General features: G+C 48.2%; 1 protein-coding gene across 1 annotated transcript; it reads left to right on the forward strand.

Annotated features, from left to right (window-relative positions):
• On the forward strand, nucleotides 1-24736 carry HRK (harakiri, BCL2 interacting protein). The gene is made up of 2 exons (XM_061384898.1): nucleotides 1-459; nucleotides 19904-24736. The coding sequence occupies exon 1, from the start codon at nucleotides 128-130 to the stop codon at nucleotides 401-403; it is 276 nt and encodes a 91-aa protein (XP_061240882.1). The 5' UTR covers nucleotides 1-127; the 3' UTR covers nucleotides 404-459; nucleotides 19904-24736.
• Nucleotides 24737-25422: the final 686 nt, after the last annotated feature.

Raw genomic sequence — 25422 nt, forward strand, 5'->3', positions numbered from 1 at the left:
CACAAGGAGAAACTTGGTGTCCAGGGGAGGCCCCCAGCGACTGGAGCGCGGCGGAGGCAGGCGCGGAGGCCGGAGGCAGAGGAGGCGAGGGGCGGCCGGACGCGGGGAGGGAGCAAGGCGAGCGGTCATGTGCCCGTGCCCCCTGCACCGCGGCCGCGGCCCCCCGGCCGTGTGCGCCTGCAGCGCCGGCCGCCTGGGTCTGCGCCCGTCCGCCGCGCAGCTCACGGCAGCCCGGCTCAAGGCGCTCGGCGACGAGCTGCACCAGCGCACCATGTGGCGGCGCCGCGCGCGGAGCCGGAGGGCGCCGGCGCCCGGCGCGCTCCCTACCTACTGGCCCTGGCTGTGCGCGGCCGCGCAGGTGGCAGCGCTGGCGGCCTGGCTGCTCGGCAGGCGGAACTTGTAGGAACGCGGGGCTTCTTGGTGGGGCCGGAGCCGAGACCCAGCCGGAGCGAGCAACAGGTACGCGAGCTAGCGCCAGGGCGCGGCGGCTGGGGACTGGAGACGTGAGGCTGACTTGGGAGCCGGAGAGCCGCAAGTTTGCGGCTTCCCATCTTCTCTGCTCCCTTCTCTCGCAGGGATCTTCTTCCCCTTCTTAGACAGTCCCCATCTCTCCTTCCATGTACCAGGTCCACCGTTTCTGCCCCTTGTCTCCAACTCCTCTTAAGCGCATCCTGCCACTCCCTCCATCGAGGGGCTTTGGGAGGACTTCAGCCTCCCTAAGTCCCACCAACCCTTCAAGCAAACACACAGTGCCAAGTAAAAAAGTGTGCTTGCTCAGAGAACAGAGTTACAAGCCACGCCAAAGAATTATCATCTATCGCGGTTTCAAGACGAGTCCTCAGTCCTCTTCCTGCGGCCTGCCATTCCTACGAGCCACCGTCTCCATCACCTCCGCCCCAAACCCTGTTCTCCTTCAGTGTCCCTTCTCCAGTTTCTGTAGCCCTTCCTCCAGTGCCCGGAGCGCATGTCGCGACTTCCTCCCCCTCCAGGTTTCAGGCCGGCTCCCTCTTTCTCCCTAAAACTTTGCACTTTTCCTCCGCTCTGCCAACTTCTCTCCTTCTCCATTGAGGTGTCCCATTCAAGGAGTTCGGCCTCCTCTTCACCAAACGGAGGGAGTTGAGATGAAGGCGATGTCCCCAAATGAGCGGGAATCTGAGGCTCTTAGGGAAACTCCAGGGGAAGGCCTTAATGAAAGAGCATTCATTGAGCTTTTTCTGGGTGCTAGGCCTTGTAGTTGGAGGGAATGTTTGAGAGCCTGCAGTATGCTAGGCACAGGATGGTGATGGGGGTGCGTAGTAAGTAGTGAGCGCCTAGCATGGTTGGTACCAGTGGAAGAAAGGTACTGGGCGCTAAGTCCTTGGGTTGGGGAATTGCTGAGCACCAGCTGTGTGCCTGGCACTGTGCTAGGCACTTAAGGGGAGACAGCAGGTCAGGACTGTCTTTTCAGGTTCTGGAATGGAGAGGAGAGCTGCAGAGAATGGGGGTGGAGAGAATCAGGCTGAGCCCACCACAGGTGGGTCTAGGGCCGGAAAGTGAGAAAGCCAGCCCCGAAGTCACGGCCCGCAGACGCCAAACGCTCGGGTCGCGGCCGAGCCCTGCGGTGCGCCAACACCCTGGGAAGCTGGCGCGGCGCCTGCAGGGAGAGGCGGCAGCCGGAGCGTGGGGGGTGGCAACGCCCGGGGAGCTGCGGGGGTGCGCGGGGTGTGAGCCGGGAGCGCGGGTGACAGATGTCGCGTGGGCCGGCGCAGCCCCGGCGCTGGCGAAGAGAGGTGCGCGCTTCGGGGCGCCCTCTGCACGGCTCCCGGAGGTCCAATTCGCTTCTCCCTCTCGCGAAAGAGAGACAGGGAGCTACCCTCGGCTGCAGGGGGCCGGGCGGGGGCTGCCGGATCCTGGGGGCAGGAAAAAAATTTTGGATGGGGCACGGGGTGGGGGGTGGGGGCCGGCAGGAAAAGGAGCCAAGAAAGAGACGCGAAGCCCAAAGTGTGTAATTTAGGGAAAGGCGGAAAGAAGGTGGGAGAGGAGGCAGAGACCAAAAAAAAAAAAAAAAAAAAAAACGGCGGCGAGACGAGGAAAGTCGAAGAAGCTGGAGAAAAAGAGAGACTTCCTGGAGAACAAGACAGTGGGAACGTGGATGAGAAAGATGGGAAGCGAGAGGAACCCAGTGGAAATGGGGAGGAAGGTTAGGACATCGTTTCCTCCAGTCTTGGGGTCCGGGCGAGGTTCGAGAAGCGCTCCCGTCTCAGGATTGGACGGTGCGGGATGCTGGGCGTCCCACCCCCGGGACGGAGGGCGCTCAGCCAGAGCCCGACTGTGTGTTCGCTTCGGGGCCAGGGGATGCTCCCGGGGTCCTCAGGAGAAGGCTGCCGCCGGGGAGGTGGCCCGAGACCTCCGCGAGGGCGCGCGGGGCGGACGGAGCGCGCCGCTCTGCGCTCGGGCGAGCGGGAGGACCCATGCCACCCGGAAGGGGGACGGGGAGGAGTTTGGGAGGAGTTTCGCTGGGGTGGTGTCGGCTAAGCATCGTCTCCGCGGAGTTTATTTCCCCCTCCTCACTCTATTTCTGCCGCAGAGTCTCGTGCTGCGTCCCGACTCCAGGCCACCTCCTCAGCACATCCCTGGGTTCTCCTCCCGCCTGTGTGTCCCTGCCGGGTGTCCTCAGCAGTCACACCCTTCTAGGGTCCTTCCTCCTTGTGTGCCCCGACCCTAGGATGCCCACAACCCTCTCAGATCGCCTATAGAATGGTAGAGTGTATACCACTACCATCCCAGGGTTCGCTGCGCTGGGTCTTCCAGGCTTGGCTCCCATACCAAGGACTTGGCTTCTCTCCCTGCTATCCACCACTCGGGCCTTTCTTGTGCTTTTGGCTTAACTGGGGGAAACCCATATTTGGTTAACCTCTGGTAAATTAGGAAGTGAAAGGAAATCCCCTGGGGAAAGTCAGGTTTTTTTTTTTTTTTTTTTAGTTCTGTGTGTGGTCCTCTCCACATTTCCTACCCTGGAGGAGAAATGGAAATGCTCACAGGGTACCTTAGGGGTTTCAGGGAGGCCTGAATCCTCCATCCACAGCAGACCATTCTCTTAGGCGTTAAAGGCAAGCTTAGCTATACATAGGACAGCGGTTTCAACAAAGTGGTCTGGAGCTTCTACTGTGAGCCACCAATACTTTTCTCAGAAGTCATCATTAAACAAAGAGCCAACCTCCCCTCCAAGACTCAGTTTTCCCATATGTAATGTGGGGACAGTAACAGTACTTAAATGCATAGGTGTTGTCAAGAGGGTAAAATGAGGTCATATACAGAAAGCTCCAAAACAGCTCCTTGTGCATCAAGAAGGGATTGTGCATTTAATACCTGTGTTTGACTATGATTGTGCATTTAATGCCTTTTTTTCTGAAAGTAGACAACATTTTGCCATTGTCCTTGCTGGTGGTTCCACACTGTTTCTACTTGCCATTTTGGGGAATCAGGGCCACACGGGCCCAGATAGTATATTGGTGAAGAGCATGGGTTTAGGGATCAGATGAAAACTGGATTTAAGTCCCAGCCCAAGAACTTTCTGGCAGTGTGACCTTGGGTAAGAACCATAACCTCTCTGAGCCTTTATCTGTAAACCTCAGCTATATCTCTGTCAGGATTGCTGGGAGGTCAATAAGAGGTCATCCATTTCAAATGCCCAGTGCAGTGCCTGACACTTAGTTCAATCCTTAGAGGATGCTGCTGCTGCTGCTGCTGCTGCTGCTACTGCTGCTAAGTCACTTTAGTCGTGTCCGACTCTGTACGACCCCATAGACGGCAGCCCACCAGGCTCCCCCGTCCCTGGGATTCTCCAGGCAAGAACACTGGAGTGGGTTGCCATTTCCTTCTCCAATGCCTGAAAGTGAAAAGTGAAAGTGAAGTTGCTCAGTCGTGTCCGACTCTTCACAACCCCATGGGCTGCAGCCTACCAGGCTCCTCCGCCCATGGGATTTTCCAGGCAAGAATATTGGAGTGGGGTGCCATTGCCTTCTCTGTTAGAGGATGCTATGAAATGGTTAATGCCATTCTTATTGTTTCAGAGGGGAAACCGAGGCAGAGAAAATCCACCTGAGTTGTCCTGAAGGATCAGGGGCAAAGTCAGAACTCACATTGGAGGGTCTGTCTTTAGGGACCTTCACCTGGCCGCCCCTCAGATGACTTGAGGGGTGCAAGGGAGGAGAAGATAGTGAGCAGCAAGCAAAGGGGGTGGTGAGCCTCAAATTCCTGCACTAGAGAGATTCCCTTTCTGAGAAAGCCTCGGGGGAGTGGGGGGTGGGGGAGGCTCCCTGGAGGCTGGGGAGGCCCGGAGGAGAATGGGTGTGTTTTAACCAGTCACTGCTCCAAAGATACAGGAGAGGGAACAAAAGATGCTTTATGGTAAGCGCTGGCTGGCGGAGGCGTGCTAGGGAGAAGTGTGTGCCCTGGGAGGGGGAGGGGAGGGGAAGAGAAGGAGGAGGATTCTGGCAGGGGGAGGGGGCTAGGGGTGGGCAGAATCTTGCCTTAGGACTAAGGAGAAGTGGAAAAAGGGGGACTCTTGCACGCCCAAGAGGCGACGTGGTCAGCGGCAAGGAAGATAATGGGCCAGCAGGAGCCGGCTTTAATGAATTAATGACGGTCTGGCTTGCCTGCCAGACATGCTAACTGGTTCTTGGCAGGTACTTTGGGGATTAAGTGGTTAAACCTGGAGGCACATCCCTCAGGCTTCCCTCCCAGGCTGCACCCCTGCCAGAATGACTTTTAGAGCTTGAAAGCCTCGGCGGGGGAGAGGGAAAGGAGGGAACAGAAGGGAGGGAGACAGCTGTTGGGGAGGACCACCCCCACCCCCTAGGAAGGGGCCAGATGTGCAGGACTGTGGCAGCCCTCCTGCCACATGGTCCCTGTCTGGAGTCACTCGCTTGCCTGCCGAGAGGCCAGGGCACAAGTGACTGAGCTGTGGATGTAAACACAGCCACACCCGGGGTTAATTAAATACACCTCCAGATGTGGGCTGGGTGGATTTGGCAACCGCAACTCTGGTTGTTGAAACGTCAGCTTTTGAGACCTATGCTGGTTCTCAAAAGGGAGGACGCAGAATAGTGAGGGCTTCGGTTTCCCTTCTGGTCATCACTCTGTGTGGTAGGATTTCACCGGAGCAACGAGCTGCCCCACACTGTCCCCAGCTCACGGCAACTTGCTTGTGGCATAGTAGATACAAAATAACTATGATGAACACAGTATATGAGTCATTCAGAAAGTGTCAGATGAGTATTACTGTTTCCCAAATTCAGCTTCTTCCACTCATTCACCTAGTAATTCTTGAGTTCCTGCTGTGTGCAGGGCATGATGGACACAGAACGACCAAGACATTAGAAGCCCCTGCCTCTCATGGAGCCTACATTTTAGGGGAAAAGTACAGATGATAAGTCACTAAAGATTGTTCCGGTTACAACTGCTGTGTAACCAATGACTCCAAAACTTAGTGGCTTAAAATGACTATTTGAGGGCCTTCCCAGGTGGTCCAGTGCTTACGAATTTGCCTTACAATGCCTGGGATGCAGGTTCAATCCCTGGTCTGGGAAGATCCCACATGCCAGAGCAAATAAACCTGAGCGCCACAACTAGAGAGTCCGTGTGCCGCAATGAAAGAGCCCACACAACGCAATTAAGACCCGGTGTCCTGCAACTATGTCCCGACACAGCCAAATAAATCTTTAAATAAATATTCTAAACTATTATATACTTAAATTGATATTTAAATATTATATATTTAAATAAACATTAAAAAAAAACCCCACAACTATTTGATTAGGCTCAAACATTCTAAGGGTTAGAAATCCAAACAAGGCATAGCAGGGGTGACTCGTCTCTGTTCCAGGCTGACTGGGGGACTGGAGTCATGGGAGTGGGATCTTCATTTATATAAAGGTATGGCTGTTGAAGCTGGGTATCGGCTGGGACTGCCAATCAGAGCATTTATACTCAGTCTCCTCTTGTGGCCTGGGCTTCCCCACAGCATAGCAGCCTCATGGTAGATGGAATCTGACCCCGTGTCTTAGAACTCCAAAGGCAGACGTCTCAGAGGGCCAAATGGAAGCTGCTTTGTCTTTTTTGACCCAGCTTCAGAAATCACTTTGGTCGAAGGACTTCCCTGGCGGTCCAATGGTTAACACTCCTCACTCCCAGGCCAGGGAGCCCGGATTCGATCCCTGGTCAGACAACTAGATCCCGCACGCCTCAACTAAGACCCTACGCAGCCAAATAAATGTTTTAAAAAGAAAGAAAGAAATCACTTTGATCAAAAGCAAGTCACAAGTCAGTCTAGATTTAGAGGAGAGTGGAATTAGATCCCACCCCATGAATGGCAAGGTTCTAGAATAGCAAATAGGAGAGAAGATATTGTGGCCATCTTTGGATTATGCAGTATAAACACAGAATTTTAGAAAGTGCTGTGGGCTCTGAAGGTAACACACAGAGATAATGTACAGGCAGGCCTCAGAGATACTGTGGTTTGGTTCCAGACCACTGCAATAAGGCAAGTCGTGCATTTTTTTGGTTTCCCTGAGCATGTAAGAGTTACATTTACATTATACTGTAGTCTATTAAGTGTGCACTAGGGTTATATCTTTAAAAACAATGTACACACCTCAATTAAAAAATACTTTATTGCTAAAAAATGCTGCTGACCATCATTTGAGCCTTCTATAAGTTGTAATCTTTTTGAAATAACCACATCAAAGATCACAGATCAAAGATCCCTGTGACAAATACAATAATGACGAAAGAGTTTGAAATATTGCAAGAATTACCCAAATGTGACACAGAGACATGAAGTGAGCAAATACTATTGGAAAACTTGCATCAATAGACTTGCTCAACGTGGGGATGCCACAAACCTTCCATTTGTAAAAAACAAAATCAACTGTGAATTCTCTGACATATGCCTGTCATAGAGGGAGCGTGGTGCTTTCCTACCTGCAATGGATGGTGATGGCCACTCAAGGAGAAACCAAGAGACCAGTGACTTGAGTGATGAGGAGCCAGCCGTGTGGTGTCTGGAAGAAAGGTGTTCTGGGGAGGTGACATTCTGCACTGTATGTTTGAGGAAGAGAAAAACGAGCAGTGGGCGAAGACCGCATGAACTAGAGGGAGAGGAAGTCAGGTGGCAGACAGGCTAGATCAGGCCATGGTAGAGAGGGTGAGTTCTGCTGTAAAGGGAGTCATAAGTGCTGACAGCACAGGAAGAGGTGCTTTATAAGTGGAGGATTAGATGTGATGCAAGAAAGAGAACTGGGCTTCCCTGATTGCCCAGTGGTAAAGAATCTGCCTTCCAATGTAGGAGAGTCGGGTTTGATCCCTGTGTCAGGCTGATCCCCTGGAGAAGGAAATGGCAACACACTCCAGTATTCTTGCCTGGGAAATCCTATGGCCAGAGGAGCCTGGCGGGCTACAGTACGTGGGATTGCAAAGAGTCGGACACAACTGAGCAACTGAGCCCACACCAGACATCAATAGTGTGTATATGTCAATCCCAATCGTCCCATTCATCCCAGTCTGCCCTTTCCCCTTGGATATCTATACATTTGTTCTCTACATCTGTGTTTCTATTTCTGCCTTGTAAATAAGATGGTCTATGCTGATTTTCTCAGACTCCTCATTTATGCATTGATATATGGTTTGTTTTTCTCTTTCTGACTGACTTCATGCTATATGACAGTCTCTAGGTCCATCCATGTCTCTACCAATGACCCAATTTCTTTCCTTTTTATGGTTGAGTAATATTCCCTTGTGTGTGTGTGTATATATATATGTGTACATATACACATATACATATACATGTATGTATATGTATACATACATGTTTATGTGTATGTATCAGTTCAGTGCAGTTCAGTCGCTCAGTCGTGTCTGACTCTGCAACCCCATGAATCGCAGCATGCCAGGCCTCCCTGTCCATCACCAACTCTGGGATTTTACTCAAACTCATGTCCATCGAGTCAGTGATGCCATCCAGGCATCTCATCCTCTGTTGTCCCCTTCTCCTCCTGCCCCCAATCCCTCCCAGGATCAGGGTCTTTTCCAATGAGTCAACTCTTCGCATGAGGTGGCCAAAGTATTGGAGTTTCAGCTTTAGCATCAGTCCTTCCAATGAACACTCAGGACTGACCTCCTTTAGCATGGACTGGTTGGATCTCCTTGCAGTCCAAGGGACTCTCAAGAGTCTTCTCCAACACCACAGTTCAAAAGCATCAATTCTTTGACACTCAGCTTTCTTCACAGTCCAACTCTCACATCCATACATGACCACTGGAAAAACCATAGCCTTGACTAGACAGACCTTTGTTGGCAAAGTAATGTCTCTGCTTTTTATTATGCTATCTAGGTTGGTCATAACTTTCCTTCCAAGGAGTAAGCACCTTTTAATTTCACAGCTGCACAGGGTGATAATATTTTTTGGGAGCCCCCAAAAATAAAGTCAGCCACTGTTTCCACTGTTTCCCCATCTATTTCCCATAAAGTGATGGGACCAGATGCCATATTCTTAGTTTTCTGAATGTTGAGCTTTAAGCCAACTTTTTCACTCTCCACTTTCACTTTCATCAAGAGGCTTTTTAGCTCCTCCTCACTTTCTGCCGTAAGAGTGGTGTCATCTGTATATCTGAGGTTATTGATATTTCTCCTGGCAGTCTTGATTCCAGCTTGTGCTTCTTCCAGCCCAGCGTTTCTCATGATGTACTCTGCATAGAAGTTAAATAAGCAGGGTGACAACATACAGCCTTGACGTACTCCTTTTTCTATCTGGAACCAGTCTGTTGTTCCATGCCCAGTTCACATGTATATATACATGTATGTATACATATACATGTGTGTATACATATACATGTGTGTGTGTGTGTGTGTGTGTGTGTGTGTGTGTGTGTGTAGAAACCACATCTTCTTTATCCATTCCTCTGTTGATAACTATTTAGGTTGTTTAAGGTCTGAGAGATTCTGGTCCCTGTACCGGCTCTCTGATGACCACCCCTCAGTGCCCTTAGACGGTTGTGGATACAGGTTGGATTTCCGTCACCTAAGAACTTTCACCATTCAATTCCGTATTGTCTTCCCTCCCTCCTTCCTGCCCTAAACTGGTGCCCCTGCTATTGGGTGGGGATCTCTGTTTTGGGCCAGGTCAGTGAGATGTGACCTTCCAGTAGCACTGTACACCAGGAAACGAGAAGGCTCCTTTACCTGCCCTGTGGAGAGAAAATTGACTACTCCACAGATTATCACCATCTCTAAACTTTTGCTCCACACGCCACGGACTTGGGCAAGATGGAATTAAATAGCTTTGGGAAACTTTATGTAATAAAGTTTATTACCTTTTTAGGAAAAAAATAGCTTTTTTTCTTGATTATGAAAAATATTACAAGCTCATTGTCAAATACTTGGGAAATACTGAATAAAGGAACATTTTAGTCGATTGTTTTTATCTCGCTACCCATTGTTAACATTTTGATAGATTTCTTTCCATTTAAAAAATAAATGCACTGAGGGGACTTCCCTGGCCATCCAATGATCAAGATCCCATGCTTTCACTGCAAGGGGCATGCGTTCGATCCCTGGTTTGGGAACTAAGATCCCACATGTTACATGGCGTGGCTGAAAAAAAAATGCACTGAGAAGTAGTTTAACAAATGGAATCCCTGTAAATACATTTTCTGTAATCTGACTTTGTCATTATATCATGGACATTTCTCCATGTTTTATGGTATTTTCCGTGACACACTTCTTAGAGGTTACTTAGGATTTCTCTGTTTGGCTCTTCCATCATCTGCCTTCTCACTCGGCTATTACTGGAGGTTTGGATCGTTTCCAGTTGCCATACAGAACGTCCTTGGGTGTCACTCTTCAGGGACATCACAGAGATTTTCTTAAGGCCCACAGGTGGAACTTTGGTATCAGAAGTGTACGTAAACATTCTTTTATTATAAAGGATGTCTAAGGAGTATAAAATCTTGTGGGTTCTAGATAAATTCTGCCATTTGTTCCCATTTCTCATTTATGTCACCAGCCACTATCCATAATGTGGTTATCGCTTGACTCTGGAGCTGGCTGTTGCCATCCTCAGCTAAATCTGTGTTGTGTTTTTATGGAATATTCTCCATAGAGCACACCTCTAGCTGTTGTTGGAGTGCGTAAGTGTGATGACTGCTGGCGTGCCCCTCCCAACTTCAGGAAAAGGCTACAAGTCATAGCAATATCACCAAGTTTGAAGGACTTCTCTGCCTGCCGGGCTGTACTTGTCATTATGGCACCACGTTCATCTGATATTCTTCGATTTGGCACAGGGTACTTAATAAATACTGCAGGATGCTAACATAATGATGGCAGGGAATCTTAGACAAAGTGATTTTGGAGGGGTCTTCTGAGGATGGGAATTTGCCAGGGGCCATGAGATAGATTTAAGAAAAGGTACCATTTTCATGGGTTTCCAAGGTGGTGCTAGTGATAAAGAACCCCCCTGCCAGTGCAGGAGACATAAGAGACAGGGGTTCGATCCCTGGGTTGGGAAGATCCCCTGGAAGAAGGCATAGCAACTCACTCCAGTATTCTCACCTGGAGAATCCCCACGGACAGAGGAGCTTGGCAGGCTACAGTCCATTGGGTTGCAGAGTTGGACACAACTAAAGCGATTTAGCAATCAGCACGCACCATTTTCAAAGACAGCCCAGATTGAAAATGTTTTAGCCTGTTAGCACATTGTGGAACCTCACTCTTGATTCAGAAAATTGAACTGCTAGTAACTGTTTATCTAACTCACCCATATTTTTTGCCGACGTAGGACAGCTTGGTGGAAGGTGACGTGAACTTTCAAGTCAGTCTGACTCTCAGGTCAGGTCCTAATCTGCCATTTCCCACTTGTGTGGCCGTAGGCAGGCCTCTCTACCTTCTGAGCAGTATAAGACGTGTCACTGATGTTCAGAAAATGGTAGAAAGTGGTAAATGATAGTGCAGGATATGTGTTCTTGTTTGGTGTAAATTTCAGTCCGTGGGCTCATATTCAATGTATGGTGGGAGCTCTTAAGGGAATTCTCTGAGCCTTCTGCACAAAGGAATTGCCAGTCCTGCCTCCTCAACCCTGTGGATCACCAACAGCCTTCTTAAGTCACTGCACCAGGGCAGGGGGAACCTCCAGACCACCACTCCCCAACTGTCCTAGGGGACAGGACTCCCCTACTGTCCTGGGGGACACTCGCCCTGGGGTCCCCAGGGGACCCCAATTCATCACTTATCCCCAGCACCTGGCATGGTGACTGGTACAGAGTAAGCATTCACTAACTACTGAATGAATGGATGGATGAGTAAATGAATGAATGAGTTGGGGAGAGGCCTAGTAAATTTGGGACCCCCCCCAGAAACGAGACATACAATTGGCTGATTCATACTCCTTTATTCATCTCCCCCACTTTGAGAGAAATCATAGCTCTGATCTGAGTCTCAAAAGATCTAGGACCCCAAGAGATCACTGTTCCAGAAGCATAGCCAGAGCTAGATAGGACTTTGGAAACCACCAAACCCAACTCCTCACCTTATAGATGATGAAGCTGAGGCCCAGAGAGCTTCTGAGGGTTAAAAGGATGTGGGCTTACATGCCAGCTGTCCTTGTCTAAGAATACCTTCATGTCTAGGCAGAGATCAAAACCTGGTGGTCTCCTGGCTGAAACTGGCCTTCTGTTGAGTTTTATTTGACTTGCATGCTTTCTCCCCAACACTTACAAACCAGGCACTTCCATATAGAAGCCCACATTTTCCGTTTTTCTTGAAAAAATGGAAAGATCTGACAATACCAAGTCCCATGTGGCAGTGAAAGGCTGCAGATGAGCATCAGAAACCTCTTTAGATGGGACACAAACTGTCCAATGACTGTGGCCCCTCCTGCACTGGATCTGATGCGTTTAAATTGACAACCCCTGATTTTGGACACCACCCCACCAGAGGTCCCTTGATGCATAGACACACCCACACATGCGTCCCATTTTAAATAAATGAGATCATTCTGGTCCTGCTGTTTGTAATCTGCTTTTTCCCCAATAAAAAAAATAGGTTGCTGAGATGTTCCCATGTCAACAGAGGTTTTCATCATCTCTTTTTATGGCTGCCTGGTGTTCAGTTGCTTGGATGGACCACGATTTCCTTATTTGGTCATTTCCCCAGGGATATTTACACTGTTGTCATTTTCTGATAGTTCATAAATGAGGTTTAGTGAACATTCTTGTTTGAACAACTTTGCAAAAAAAAAAAGTGAAGTTCCTAGAGGTGAAGTTGTTGAGTGAAAAAATGAGTGTGTGATAACGTGATGCACGTGGTGAGATTGCTGTAAGAAGGATCTGCAGACTTGATCTGGCGGCAGTTCTGTGCTGTGCTACTCCCTGCCTCCCCAGCTTCTCAGTGCTTACCCTTCTGGACATCGAGTGAACTTGGCATTCAAGGCCCACCTGCCAGAACTTCATAGTGGGTGGAGCTTTGAGCTCTTTGGGCTCTCTCCACAGACTTTATGTGATCACTAACTGTTCACTGGACTTCCCTGGTGGTCCAGTGCTTAAGAATCTGCGTGCCAGTGCAGGAGACACAGCTTCAAATCCCTGGTCCAGGGAGATTCCATATGCCGCGGGGCAACTAACCCCGTGCACTGCAACTCCTAAGCCTGTGCTCTAGAGGCTGTGCTCTGCAATAGGAGAAGCTGCCACAACGAGAAGCCCGTGCACCACAACAAAGAATAGCCCCCGCTCACCACAACTGGAGAAAATCCCGCACGGCAACGGAGACCCAGCACAGGCAAAAAATAAATACAGCAATTAATTAAGAAACACTGTTCACGGATAGAACTGATAACTATTCACAGATAACAGGGGCAGCAGACAGATAGGCAGAGAGAAGCAAACACTTCTTCCAGGAGCTGCCAAATAAATGGCCGCTTCCTTTCTCGTATACCCTAAACCTAGCCTTCTGCTCTGTTAGTCCCCTCAACCACCGTCTCCTCAGAGCCCAGTGTTCCTAACTGGCCAGCATGAGTGACACAGGTGGAGATTTAAATGATAACATGGACCAGAGCATCTTCCCTCTAGGAGGATTCCACTTGAAGAACTTTGTACCCATGGTTCTTAGACATTAGGACCTACTACTGGTACCATTTGAACCCCATGGTCACAATCAACTTGTTGAAACCAGAGATGAAAGAGTGGGTAATAAGGACTACTGTAAAGCACAGGGAGCTCTACTCAATACTCCGTAATGACTCATATGGGTATAGGGTCTAGAAAAGAGTGTATAACTGATTAAAAAGCAGAGCATCACAGCAAAACATCACTTTGCTGACAAAGGTCCATATAGTCAAAGCTATGGAGAATCCCATGGACAGAGGAGCCTGGCAGGCCACAGTTCACGGGATCGCAAGAGTTGGACATGACTTAGCGGCTAAACCACCACCACCATGGTTTTTCCAGGAGTCATGTATGGATGTGAGAGTTGGACCATAAAGAAGGCTGAGTGCTGAAGAATTGATGCTTTTGAACTGTGGTGCTGGAGAAGACTCTTGAGAGTCCCTTGGACTGCAAGGAGATCAAACCAGTCCATCCTAAAGGAAATCAACCCTGAATATTCATTGGAAGGACTGATGCTGAAGCTGAAGCTCCAATACTTAAGCCACCTGAGGCGAAGAGCCGATTCACTGGAAAAGACCCTGACGCTGGAAAAGATTGAGAACAGGAGGAGAAGAGGGCAACAGAGGATGAGATGGTTGGAGAGCATCACCAGCTCAGTGGACATGAGATTGAACAAGCTCCAGGAGATAGTGAAAGACAGGGAAGCCTGGCGTGCTGCAGTCCATGGGGATCACAGAGAGACACGACTTAACAACTGGAAAACAACAATAATAACTGATTCATTTTGCTGTACAGCAGAAACTAACACGACATTGCAAATCAACTATACTCCAGTAAAAATCAATTTTAAAGATTAAACAAAAAAATCCCCAAAGATGGAAAAGTTGGGAAGTTACTACCATTATTCATGTGCTCAGTTAGCCACTGTCGCTCGACAGGTTGAATTGAGCACCTACTGTGTGCCGGGCATGCTGCTGGGCCCTGAGGAAACATGATCAAGGGAGAGACTCGGTGTGTACGTGCACAGAAGGTGTCCTGGGTGGCTCGGGGGTGGAGGTGAAGGCGGCTTTCTTTTTATTTCTATATCCTTCTCTGCTATTTGGAACTTCGGCTGGATGGCATCAGTGACTCAATGGACATGAGTTTGAGTGAACTCCGGGAGTTGGTGATAGACAGGGAGGCCTGGTGTGCTGCGATTCATGGGGTCGCAAAGAGTTGGATACGACTGAGCAACTGAACTGAACTGAACTGAACTTACCACATATGCAAACAGCAAGAACAAAAAAGTTTTTTTTTTTTTTAAATTTAAAACTGGGACCCCTTAGGAGGGAACCCAAGAGTCCTAACTCTTCTCTGATGTAGGGAAAAGGGAGTGAGACTTCTGTCCCATCTAAAGCTGCAGCGGGATTCACAGCTCCCCACCTGCCATATCTCAGCCCAGGCAGGTGGGGTCTCCAGGCTTCCTGTCCCCACCTCCACCCCAACCCGCACCTCCACTTTGTGGGGGTGCAAAGTGGAAACAGGGACATTGAAAAACAGAAGTTTCATGAATCTCCCCAGTTGTGAGCTTTGGTTGTGAGTCAGCATTTGAGAAAATGCTTTATGAGCCAAGTTTGAGGAAGAAAATCCCAGGGGCAGGACAACTGGGCTCATAGCGGGTGGTGGACTATGTTTTTAAACTAATTTTAAATTGTATAATGACTCCTTGCTCCTTGCAAAAAAAAAAAAAAAAAAAGGGAAGTAAATAATATGGAAGAATATGGAAGTACAGTATATAGAGAACTGTAGTGTTCTTTTACTCGGCCCCTAAAGCTACGCCCCTGGTGTAACTTTCAGTCTAGATGTACATATAACCACAGTAACAATCATAATAACAAATGGGTCGGTGCTTTCAGTCCTAACATCAACACAATGAGATTCAACATACTGCCCCACTCCTTTTCCATATAAGGAAACTGAGGCCCAGAGAGGTTACTAACTGGCCCAAAGTCACACAGCTTTTAAATGTCTGAATCAGGATTCCAACTCAGGTATTAAGCTCCAGAGTCTGCGCTCTTAACCATTAAACTCTTTTGCCTTTCTGCAATACTTTTTATATGGATATATAGATAGGTATAAATGTCTGTGTATACACATACACAAATACACATATTTGTTAAAAGAAAAAAAAAGACCTGGGCTATTTGCTCTTTTCAGTTAAAAATCATAGCCAACTTTCTATCTCAATACATTAAAAAAATTTTACTTTGTATTGGGGTATGGCCAATTAACAATGCTGTGACAGTTTCAAGTGAACAGTGAAAGGACTCAGCCATACATGTATCAATGAGAGGACTCAGCCATACATATACATGTATCCATTCTCCCCCAAATCCCCTCTCATCCAGGCTGCCACATAACATTGAGCAGAGTTCCCTATGCTATACAGTACGTTCTTGTTATCCATTGTGATCCATTTTAAATATAGCACTGTGTACATATCTATCCCAAACTCAACAATTCCTTCTCCCCATCCTTCCTCCATCTCCTGGCAACCACAAGTTCGTTCTCTAAGTCTGTGAGTCTGTTTCTGTTTTGTAAGTGAGTTCATTTGTATCGTTTCTTTTTACATTCCGCAAATAAGGGATGTCATATGATATTTCTCCTCCTCTGTCTATCTAATTTAGATTTACCTCTTTCTAACTTCCATGAAGCTTGTTAGTCCAGTCTCCTGTCAGTAAACACATAGGGGACTTCCCTGATGGTCCAGTGGTTATGAATCCGCCTGTCGATGCAGGGGACACCAGTTTGATCCCTGGACTGGGAACTAAGATCCCACATTCCTTGGCACAATTAAGCCTGTGCACTGCAATAAGAGAAGCCACCTCAATGAGAAGCCCATTTGCCACAATTAGAGAAAGCTTGTGTGCAGCAGTGAAGACCCAGCATAGCCAAAAATAATAAATAAATAAAAATAAACACATGGGTTGTTTCCAAATTCCAGATTTGTAATAAATTGCGAATTTGTTACAAATAACGCTGGAGGGGACATCCTTAGGTACACTCATGTGACTACTTCTGTGGGCTAGTGTAGGGTGTCCAATTTAAAATCCCCTAGAAGTGTACGCACAGAAGCGAAGTGCCCACCCACTGATTGTGGGACGTGGTGATGTGATGATGTGCCCACTGGTTTTTTCATGCAGTGCAGAGAGGTGCTTCTGATGTTTGTCCTTCACTGTGGATACCAGCCTGCAATCAGGATGCCAACTGGTACAGGAATTTGTCCATTTAGCAGCCCTGGGAGAGCCTTAGACTCATTATTGGCTCAATGATTTATAGGTAGGAAAAGTGAAAATCAGTTGCTGGTTCTAGTTTTGCAAGAAAACAATACCGTTTCTTGCCTGATGCCACCTTTTTTTCCCTTCATCATCTCTACTCAAGTATCAACACAGTCTCGGTTGTCACAACTCTCTGATGCAGTTCCCTGCTCATCAGGGTCTCCTGTTTGAGCCATACCTGTCACTGTCCTTGAGCCTTGCTCAGCCTCTTCCCCACCTAAACCATTTTCCATTCTTCCAAATATAGGGAAAAAAACTTCCCATGTATTTTCAAGACCCAGATGAAATCCTGCTTCCTCTCTGAAACTTTCCTGGTGATATAACCGCATCCCGATTTCTAGGCTCTACACACACCTGCAGACAATGGTCTTTGGCAGTCCTGACCTCTGGTATTTCATGTCTTCCCCAGTAAGACTGGAGGCCAGTTGAGGGCAGAAACTGAGCTTTTTCTAGAGCAGGGAACAATGCTTATTAGTACAAAGTCACACTTGATAGCACACAGTAGGTGCATTCTCTCTTTACTTTCTTTTTTAAAAAAATACTTATTTTTTTATTTGGCTGTGCCAGGTCTTAGTTGCAGCATGTGGGATTTAGTTCCCTGACGGGGGTTTGAACCCAGGCCCCCTGCATTGAGCGTGTGGAGTCCTAGCTGCTGGGCCACCAAGGAAGTCCCCCCATCCTTCTTTTTTTGTACTGGTATTTAAGGCAGCATAATTGCCTTAGGCTAATATTGCAGGGTTCCACTGACGTTGGCTCTATAGATGAGTATGACTAGGCACCAACAAAGTAAGATTTTTAGGAGTTACAGAAGCTGGTTTCTGTGAACTAAATCAAGCGTGTTTCACAGTTGTGTTGACAGTGACTCTGAATCTGTATTCCATGAACACACACAGCGGCTAAATAGAACGCCTTCTGCGCTTGTGCCCTGATGAGACAGGAGGGGAATGGGGTTGGGGTGGTGGTTGGCGGGCTGCAGGGATCTTCTCCGTCTACCTGAGCCGGTCAAAAGCAAAAGGTTTGAAGTTGCTGGTTCAGATCCTTGTGACCCTCTGATACGGATGCATTGGGTTGGCCAAAGAGTTCATGGACAAACCCGAACCGACTTTTTGGTCATTCGAATAGCTTGTGGGGTCCACATGATTGTGACTCCCCTCTTTCATACAGTTCTATGTATTGACCAGGGTCCAAGTAAGGGCAGAGAGCACCCCCAAACTGAGTTATCAGAGGAGAGTTTAGTAAAGGTTCGATGGCAACATGTGGGCAGGGTTTAGGAAATCTGTGGGGGTGTCTGCAGTCCCGTCTCCACCACCATGCCCCCACCCCTTCCTGGCAGGCTGGCCTAAAGGTGAGGACAGGAACCAGGAGCTATGGCAAGAGCTTCCTGGCAGGCGCTCTGGCCGATCTGTGGCCCTGTTTGTGGCCCCATGACTGCCTTCTGAGAACTAGACCCTGCAGGAGGCCACAGGCCCAAGTGAGCCTGTTGGTGCAGTTCAGACAGGTCAAAATCCAGGACTGCTGCCTACCTGAAGGTCATCAAGTGATCTTTCTCCTACCCCACGTGGTTTGTAACAGGCACAAGGCAGTTTCCCTACCACCTGCTGTAGAGGAACGTGTGAATTGTTTTTGTCTCCTCTGCTAACTCTCCAGCCTCATCTCTCCCAGGGCCCCGTGGCCCAGTCTTCACTTGAGCCTCATCAAGCTCCCCGACCTTGTCATGCTACGTCATTCCTCTGGGTCCTGTTTCTTCTCCATTCCTCCTCCTCCTCCTTCCCTTCAGCCCCCTCCCCCTTCCTCTACTCCCTCTCCCCCTCCTTATAGCCTTTTAAAGTGCACAAGTTGGGACTCTCCTGGTGGTCCAGTGGCTAAGACTCCACACTCCCAATGCAGAGGGCCCCAAATTCAATCCCTGGTCAGGGAACTAGATCCTGCATGCTGCAACTAAGATCTGGCACAGCTAAATAAATATATAAATGAATAAATATTAAAAATAAACTAGCAGTCTGGTGGCTCAGATGATAACCTGGTTATCTGGTGGCTCTGGTTGGGAAGATCCCCTGGAGAAGGGAATGGCAACCCACTCCAGTATTCTTGCCTGCAGAATCCCATGGACAGAGGAGTCTGGCAGGCTACAGTCTATGGGGTTGCAAAGAGTCAGACATGACAGCAACTAACACAGACACACAGCGATCTTTTAAAAAATAAAGTGCACATATCAGTGGTGTTTATTATATTTCCAGAGTTGTAAGGCCATCCCCCAGTCAAATTTAGAGCATTTTTATTTCCCCAGCAGAAGCCCTTAGCATTTACCCCCGCAACTGTTTACATTTCCTGCCAGCCCTGGGTGACCATGAATCTGCTTTTTGTTTCTATAGATTTTCTTATTCTAGACATTTCCTATACATGGACTCATACAATATTTGTCCCTCTCGTGTCTGGCTTCTTTCATTAGCATCATGTCTTTCACAGTTGATCTGTACTGTAGCATGTATCAGTGTTTCTTTCCTCTTTATGGCCAAATAATATTCCACTGTATGGAAATACCCCACTTTATTTATGCATTCATCAGGTGATGGGCCTTTGCATTGTGTCCACTTTGGGGCCATTAATAGATAATGTTGCCCTGGACATTTGTGTACAAGTTTTTCTGTGGATGTATAGCTTCCACCCTCTTGGGTTTGTACTATTTTTTCAGCCCTGCCCAGAATACCTTAACTTGGCTAATTCACTGGTATCACTCAGTACTCAGCAGGGGTCTATTTGCTCTTTCTCTGAGGGCTTTTCTCAGACTCGTCCTCCTCCCTCACAAGCTACCTCTCCTCTGGTCCCTCATAGCCCATGCTCATCCAGGTTGCAGGCTCTTCCCATGACCCAGTCATGACTGATTTCATCCCATCTTCCCTTTGTTGGCCTCTGAGCCCCTGAAGGGTAAGAACTGTATCGCTGGATGTTTAACACCTTAGGTTGTGCTTGGCATGTTCATCAGTGAACAAATGGACGGATGGGTGGGTGGGTGGATGGATGAAAGCAGAGACTGTCCTACAAGTCTGCCTTGAAGATGGATCTATGAAATGAATAGATGAAGGTCCTGTTTCCTGACATGGAGGAGCAAAAAAGTAGTGTCTTTACATTCTCTTTTTTAATCACAGAAGATGCCTATGTAAAATCCATCTAGGTTTGAAAGCAGAGCCAGGTGTGTGTGTGTGTGTGTGCACTCACAAATGCATGTTTAGAGAAGGCTGCTATGTGGACAGGGCTTTGTGGGGAGGGGCAGCACCAAGACCACCTTTGGGGGAACCTTTCCTCCCAGATCAGAGCTTTGGTATCTAGCAGCTCTCACCCATCCCCCTCCCTGACACACAGGGCTGGCTGTGCAGCAGTCCAAGGCGCTGACATCATCCCCAGCGGCTGTCTGCACGTGCCTACTGACTGAAATACAAATCTTTATTTCTGCAGGTTGGTGAAAACCCTGTGTCCTGGAGAAAGCTGGTTCCTGTTTTCCCAAGGGGGAGCCCAGAGCTTGAAAGGCCACAGTTGGCACTTCGAGAAGGAAGTGGAGAATAAACACAGCGCCTGGAGCAATAGTAGCAACGAGGAACGGGACTGGGGAAGCCCTCTGGATGTCCAGCTGCAGACACAAGACACCCCAACACTATTTACATACAGCTCTCTATATATAAAAAAAGAAAATATGAATATTACTATTCAGTGCATGCCTTGTCGAGGACGTGGTCCCCTCCCTTTTCTGCACCTTCCGATGTGAACTCTGATGCTCTTTCATGTCTGGGGGCACTGGAAGAGAGATACTTACTGTGTACCTAGAAAATTTGCAAAGACTGGTGGGAGTTAGCCTCAGAGGCGACCAACTGCCTGGGAAGGGATGCTGGTGGAGGAAGAGGTGAAATGGCAAAAGGCAAAATAGAAAAAAAAAAGTTAGGAGGACCAGGGACCGATGTCGTAGGGGCAGAGCCCGGAGACACCTCCATTTCTGTCTTCACAAATCCTAGCCTCTCTCTGTCTACCTAGATAGATGGCTAGTCCCACTGTCACATCAAGACAAAAGGCATTTCTTTTCCCCGACCAATCTGGTGTCTCTGGTGCTTCACTTAAATCTTGCTGGTGCTAAGCGTGTTCTTGCTGGTGCTGCCATGGTGTTCTGTTGCCAGACCCGCAAGGCCAGGGAACGAGAGAGATGTCTATTTTGCTGTTTCGGATTCTATTTTAAAAGGGATCAGTCACAAAAGTGCCACTTGAGAGTCTTTTCTCTTTCTTTGCGTGGGGATGAATATCCAGAGGTGTTTTGGAGCAAACCTTGGGGTCTGGGAGGGAGGAGGTGGACGCTGATGGCACCGAGTGGCTTGCTGGTCACGAGGTAGAAAGCTGACCTCACATGCGGCTTGTTTGCTGTCTCTTCCACTCCCACAAAAAGTATCCTGGGAGTTCAGTCCACAGCCTCCCCCACACCCCAAGGGGATTTCAGGGCTTAGGTTTTATGGATTAAAGAGCCAAGAAACAGCTAAGTTCTGGTCAAGGGTGATTTATAAGCCAGGGACGTTGGGGGAGGGAGCGGGGTCATTTAAATGAAATGCACCAGCATCTCACTGACTGAAGGTCTGATGTGTTTTTTTTTTTCTCCAGGATAAGCTACTATTTTCAGAAGTTTCTAGAAGGGCTAAAAAAAAAAAGAAAAAAGATGTGTGCTGGACTGAGACTTGGCTGCAAAGACTCTTCAGGGAGCAATGATTATTTTTTGCTTTCATTAAAAAAAAAATCCAACAACAACAGGTATTATTCCTCTGTGCAGGGTACACCCTACGGTTTTTAAAGCTGAGGTGGTGAGGCACCAGACTGTAGGTCCAGACAGTCATTCTACAAGGCTGGGTTTGCAAATCACCACCCAGTACCTGTGGACAGCAGGTGTCCTGGTCTGTTCTGCAGACACCCTTCCAAGAAGCCAGCAGAGGGATCATCTGTTTTAAGGGCTGAAACAACAGTTCTTTCCCATGGGCTTTGCTGAAAATTACCAGGTCCTTTAGAATGCAGGAGCTTTCAGTGCTGCTGCAAGCTGGGAGCTGTCTCTTTCTTTGAAAAATAAGTAAGTCCATGCCTTATGTTTTTCTAAATAGCCCTTTAAAGAAACGTGCAACCCAGAACTGCTGAAGGTGAGGGCAGCTTCCCCTCTCCTCCCGGACAGCTTGGAACTCAGCAGAGCCAAAAGGAAAGCTTGTTTATAGACGATTTGTTTCCCTCATGGCTGGAGCCCTTCCTGCAGTTATGTTTACAGGGAATGGGTGTGTAGGCACAGTCGTCAGAGAGCGGCAGGTGACATCCCTACCAAGCCGTGAACTCAGAGAAGGCAAATTCACTAGAATGAAATGAAATACAGCCTCTGCTTTGTCAGTCACTTTCCTAGGCAGATGCTAGACTTTCCAGCTGACCCCATTTTCTGGGGAGGGGGTTTTCATCACCATAGTTGTTCTTGATCACAGCTCTCTGCTGCTTTAAGGCTGCACCTTCAAGACCACAGTGGGGATGTGCTGACCACCTGGACACAGATTAAAGGTCAGAGAATCCCCTTTTTCGACCCTGACTAGCTTATGACATTTCCACTGGAGGATACACACTCCAAGTGCTGGGGTTTGGGGCAATTTTCATTTCAATGAAGTCACACTGCTGAGAGAACTGGGCACCCAGGACCCTCCTGATGGAGCTTTACAGCCAAGTCCCTTGTACATATTCTCTTGTATTATTAGAAACTGTGTATTTATCTAACCCTGGCTTTTTCTTGCACATCATTAATTTGAGTGCATTTCTCCACTGCCCCGATTTTTGACAAGGGGTTGTTTTTAATGCTTGTTTTTATATGAGATTTGACTTCTTGATGGACATTTGTATTAGGAAATTGAAGCATGATATATATGTATATATTGTCTCCACCGTCTCTCCCGTTGCATTACTTGGATTGCATGAGATAGTGGGGTGGTGTGTTTTTTTTTTTTAAATATTTCCACAGCATGCAAAGTGCTGGCACCATCCCTCCCTCTCCCCCTTCCCCACCCCCTTGCTTTTCTCTGGCTGCCAAGGAGTCATTGATTTTGATTAGCTGCACTGCAGAGCGTCTGTGAAGAGAGAGAGAGGGAGGGAGGCTTTGAAATAAATTTTAAAAAAGACCTCATATCAGGTTTCAGCAGACAGCAGTGAGAGAGAGAGAGAGAGTGTGTGTGTGTGTGTGTGTGTGTGTGTGTGTGTCCGTGCAAAGCAGAGGGAGGCCTCTGAGATCATCGTTTAGGTAGCTTGCTGCATAATGAGGTGAGGAGCAAACAGAAGGGCCTCCTTCTTTCTGGTTGCTCTCAGAAGGCAGGGATCAAGGAGCCACAGGGATTGAATCCTCTTGGGACTTCCACATTCCAGATTAGATCCATTCCCTTCTGGAAGCTTCTCTCCCTTACCCCAACTCCCACGAGCAGAGACGATCTCTTCTCCCTTTTTAAAATTTGGGGTTCCCTTTCCTATTCCCTTGGACATAGACACAGCTTGAGTAATAGAGTTCTTTGGGGAGCCCTGTGCCTCCCTGGCTGCTGTCCATGGTTCTAGATGGTGCATTTCCTAGAACCCAGTTCCCATTTTGTTCCTCTTTCACTGGGATCCTGGAGACTTTCCCCCCACTTCTTCCAGTGGTCTCATTTTAAAGTTCTTTTCTAGTTTGGGGAGGGGGAAAGGGTGATTTAAACAGTACTGTCACAGAACAATGGACCTGTGACTTTGGTTTCACAATTCATGGATCTGATTTCATGCACGCCTACCTTTATTTTCATGTTCCTGACAGTGACAAAATATCATTTCCCCTCTTGCTTGGGAAATTAAGAAAGTCCTCTTTGATGCTATACAGATGTCTTTTGGGGACACTGGCTTGCCACTCTGGAACTGTTGTGTGTCCACCTGGTATTAGACGCTGCAGTGATCAGAATACAGGTTTTGTTTTTCTATGTTGATACCATTTCCTTTTCTGAATGTCCCCTTAAGTCCACCTGGGCCCATCACAGGGTCAGAAGCTGGTTTAGGGGATGAAGGAGGCAGGCTAGACACTTTAGCCTAGTCCCATGGGAACTGATGGAGTAAGCTGATGTCAAAAGTGTCATTTTAAAGTGTAAACCGAAAGTTTACTTTTTAAAAGTTTAACTAATTCATTCAACACCTATTTATTGAGCACCTACAACGTGCCAGGTTGTAGAATGTCCTCTGGGAAGAGATTTATGTATTGATAATGGAGGGGTAGACCCGCTTAGAACCAGACGATACTCAATGTCTCTTTCCAGTCTGGTTCATGGTCTTTAACAGATTTGTCAGGTCATCGCTGTGACCCCAAGCCTTGCTGGCAGATTGTTCTACAGAATTTATATTTACTAAGAGCTACACTCTCATGAAGGCGATTCAAAAGCCGATGACCTCAACTCATTCCCAGCACGAAAAGGCTGGTTCTTGCTGCTTCACACAGCAAAGAAGCTGTGCTAAGTGCTTTCTGCGTTTACCCCTTAGCTATTCCTCACGCCCACGTTGGAAGACAGTGCTGGTATTATTCCCAGTTGAGGAAGCTGAGGCTCAGAGAGGCTATGCAACTTAGCTAAAGTTGCATGCGAAGAGTGAAGTGACTGAGCCAAGGTCTGGACTCAGGCTTCTGTGACCCCGCCCCGCCTCCGCTGCCCCGGTCCCACTTCCCTCCAAGCCCGTGAGCTAACCGTCCTGCTCCACTGAGCTCCTTCCACAGCATCGCTAGTTCAAAGGCAAGCACATGCCTGGGGCCCAGCAAGTAGCAGGGGAGCCCCGCTTAGGTTGCATTTGGGGGCACTCCAGGACAGGCTGGATGGCTTAGCTGGGGATTTTGTATCTGTTTCTGGCCCTCTGTGTTCCTGGTTTCTGTAAGGTCCCTGGGACAAGAATCTCATTTGCAAACCAGGTCTGTTTGACTTACTTCCTAGGACACGGGAAGTTTTTCTCCCCTCCTTGTGTCCTCCCCAACTCAAACCCCCAATCTCCTCCCCTCAAGGTCTTTTGCACTATAAGCGCCCAGGAACCCCGTGTGTGGTGGGGATAGCTGTGGGGCTGCTTGGATCCTCAGTGAGGCCTCTGACTCAGCTGGAGGGGCAATAAGCTTGGGGACATTCCGTTCCGGGTTCTACCCATGCTGGTTCGTTGTGCTCTTTTGTAAGAGGAATTTCATACCTTGGAGACGCTTTGTACATATTTGTAATGACTTTATTAAAAAACAAACAAACTAGTTGTGTGCTTCCAGCCAAAGGCCTTTGCGTGTTCATTTCCTCTTGGAAGGTTGGTCCCCAAGGACTATGGAAGGATCTGGCCGCACATGCCACCCTTCCCTGGGACAGAAGGCCACACACTCATCTCCTGTCAGGTTCCTGGGAACACCCCAAGGGGAGGATTGGCCTAAGCAGTACCCTTGGGTTGAGCAACAGATTGGGGGAACGTGTCCAACAGTCCAAGGTCAGTGCACAAAAGCATCATTTATGCATGACATCATGTAGATAATAAGCAAGTGAGCCTACAGACTCATGTCTTCAGCTAAGGATGAATGAACAGCTCTGGGTGGGGTACTTTCACCTGCATTTATCTGGTCTGAGTCGTACCAAGAGACCAAGTTCTAGTTTCTTCCTAAGAATGGTAGGTTGAGGACAGGTTGTTTTTCTAGATAATAGGTCCTTTCTTCTTTGGGGACCCACTGCTTCCCCACTCTCAGTCCATAAGATTTGGAGGGATGGACCTCCTTTCCCACCCAACTCTGCTCTGACGTCCAGAGCACAACACCCAATACAAGCTTGTTCAGCGCTCTGAGTCCTCAGAGCTAAAATGGTTGGTTTGGGAACAAACTAATGAGAATAAGGCTCAAGACTCCTGCTGGAGCTTCGGGGAAGCAGGGGCTCTTTGCTGAGGTTGTGAAGCTGGTAGAACACAAGCACAGA

The sequence above is a fragment of the Bos javanicus genome, chromosome 17 (assembly GCF_032452875.1).
Source record: "Bos javanicus breed banteng chromosome 17, ARS-OSU_banteng_1.0, whole genome shotgun sequence".
NCBI lineage: Eukaryota > Metazoa > Chordata > Mammalia > Artiodactyla > Bovidae > Bos > Bos javanicus.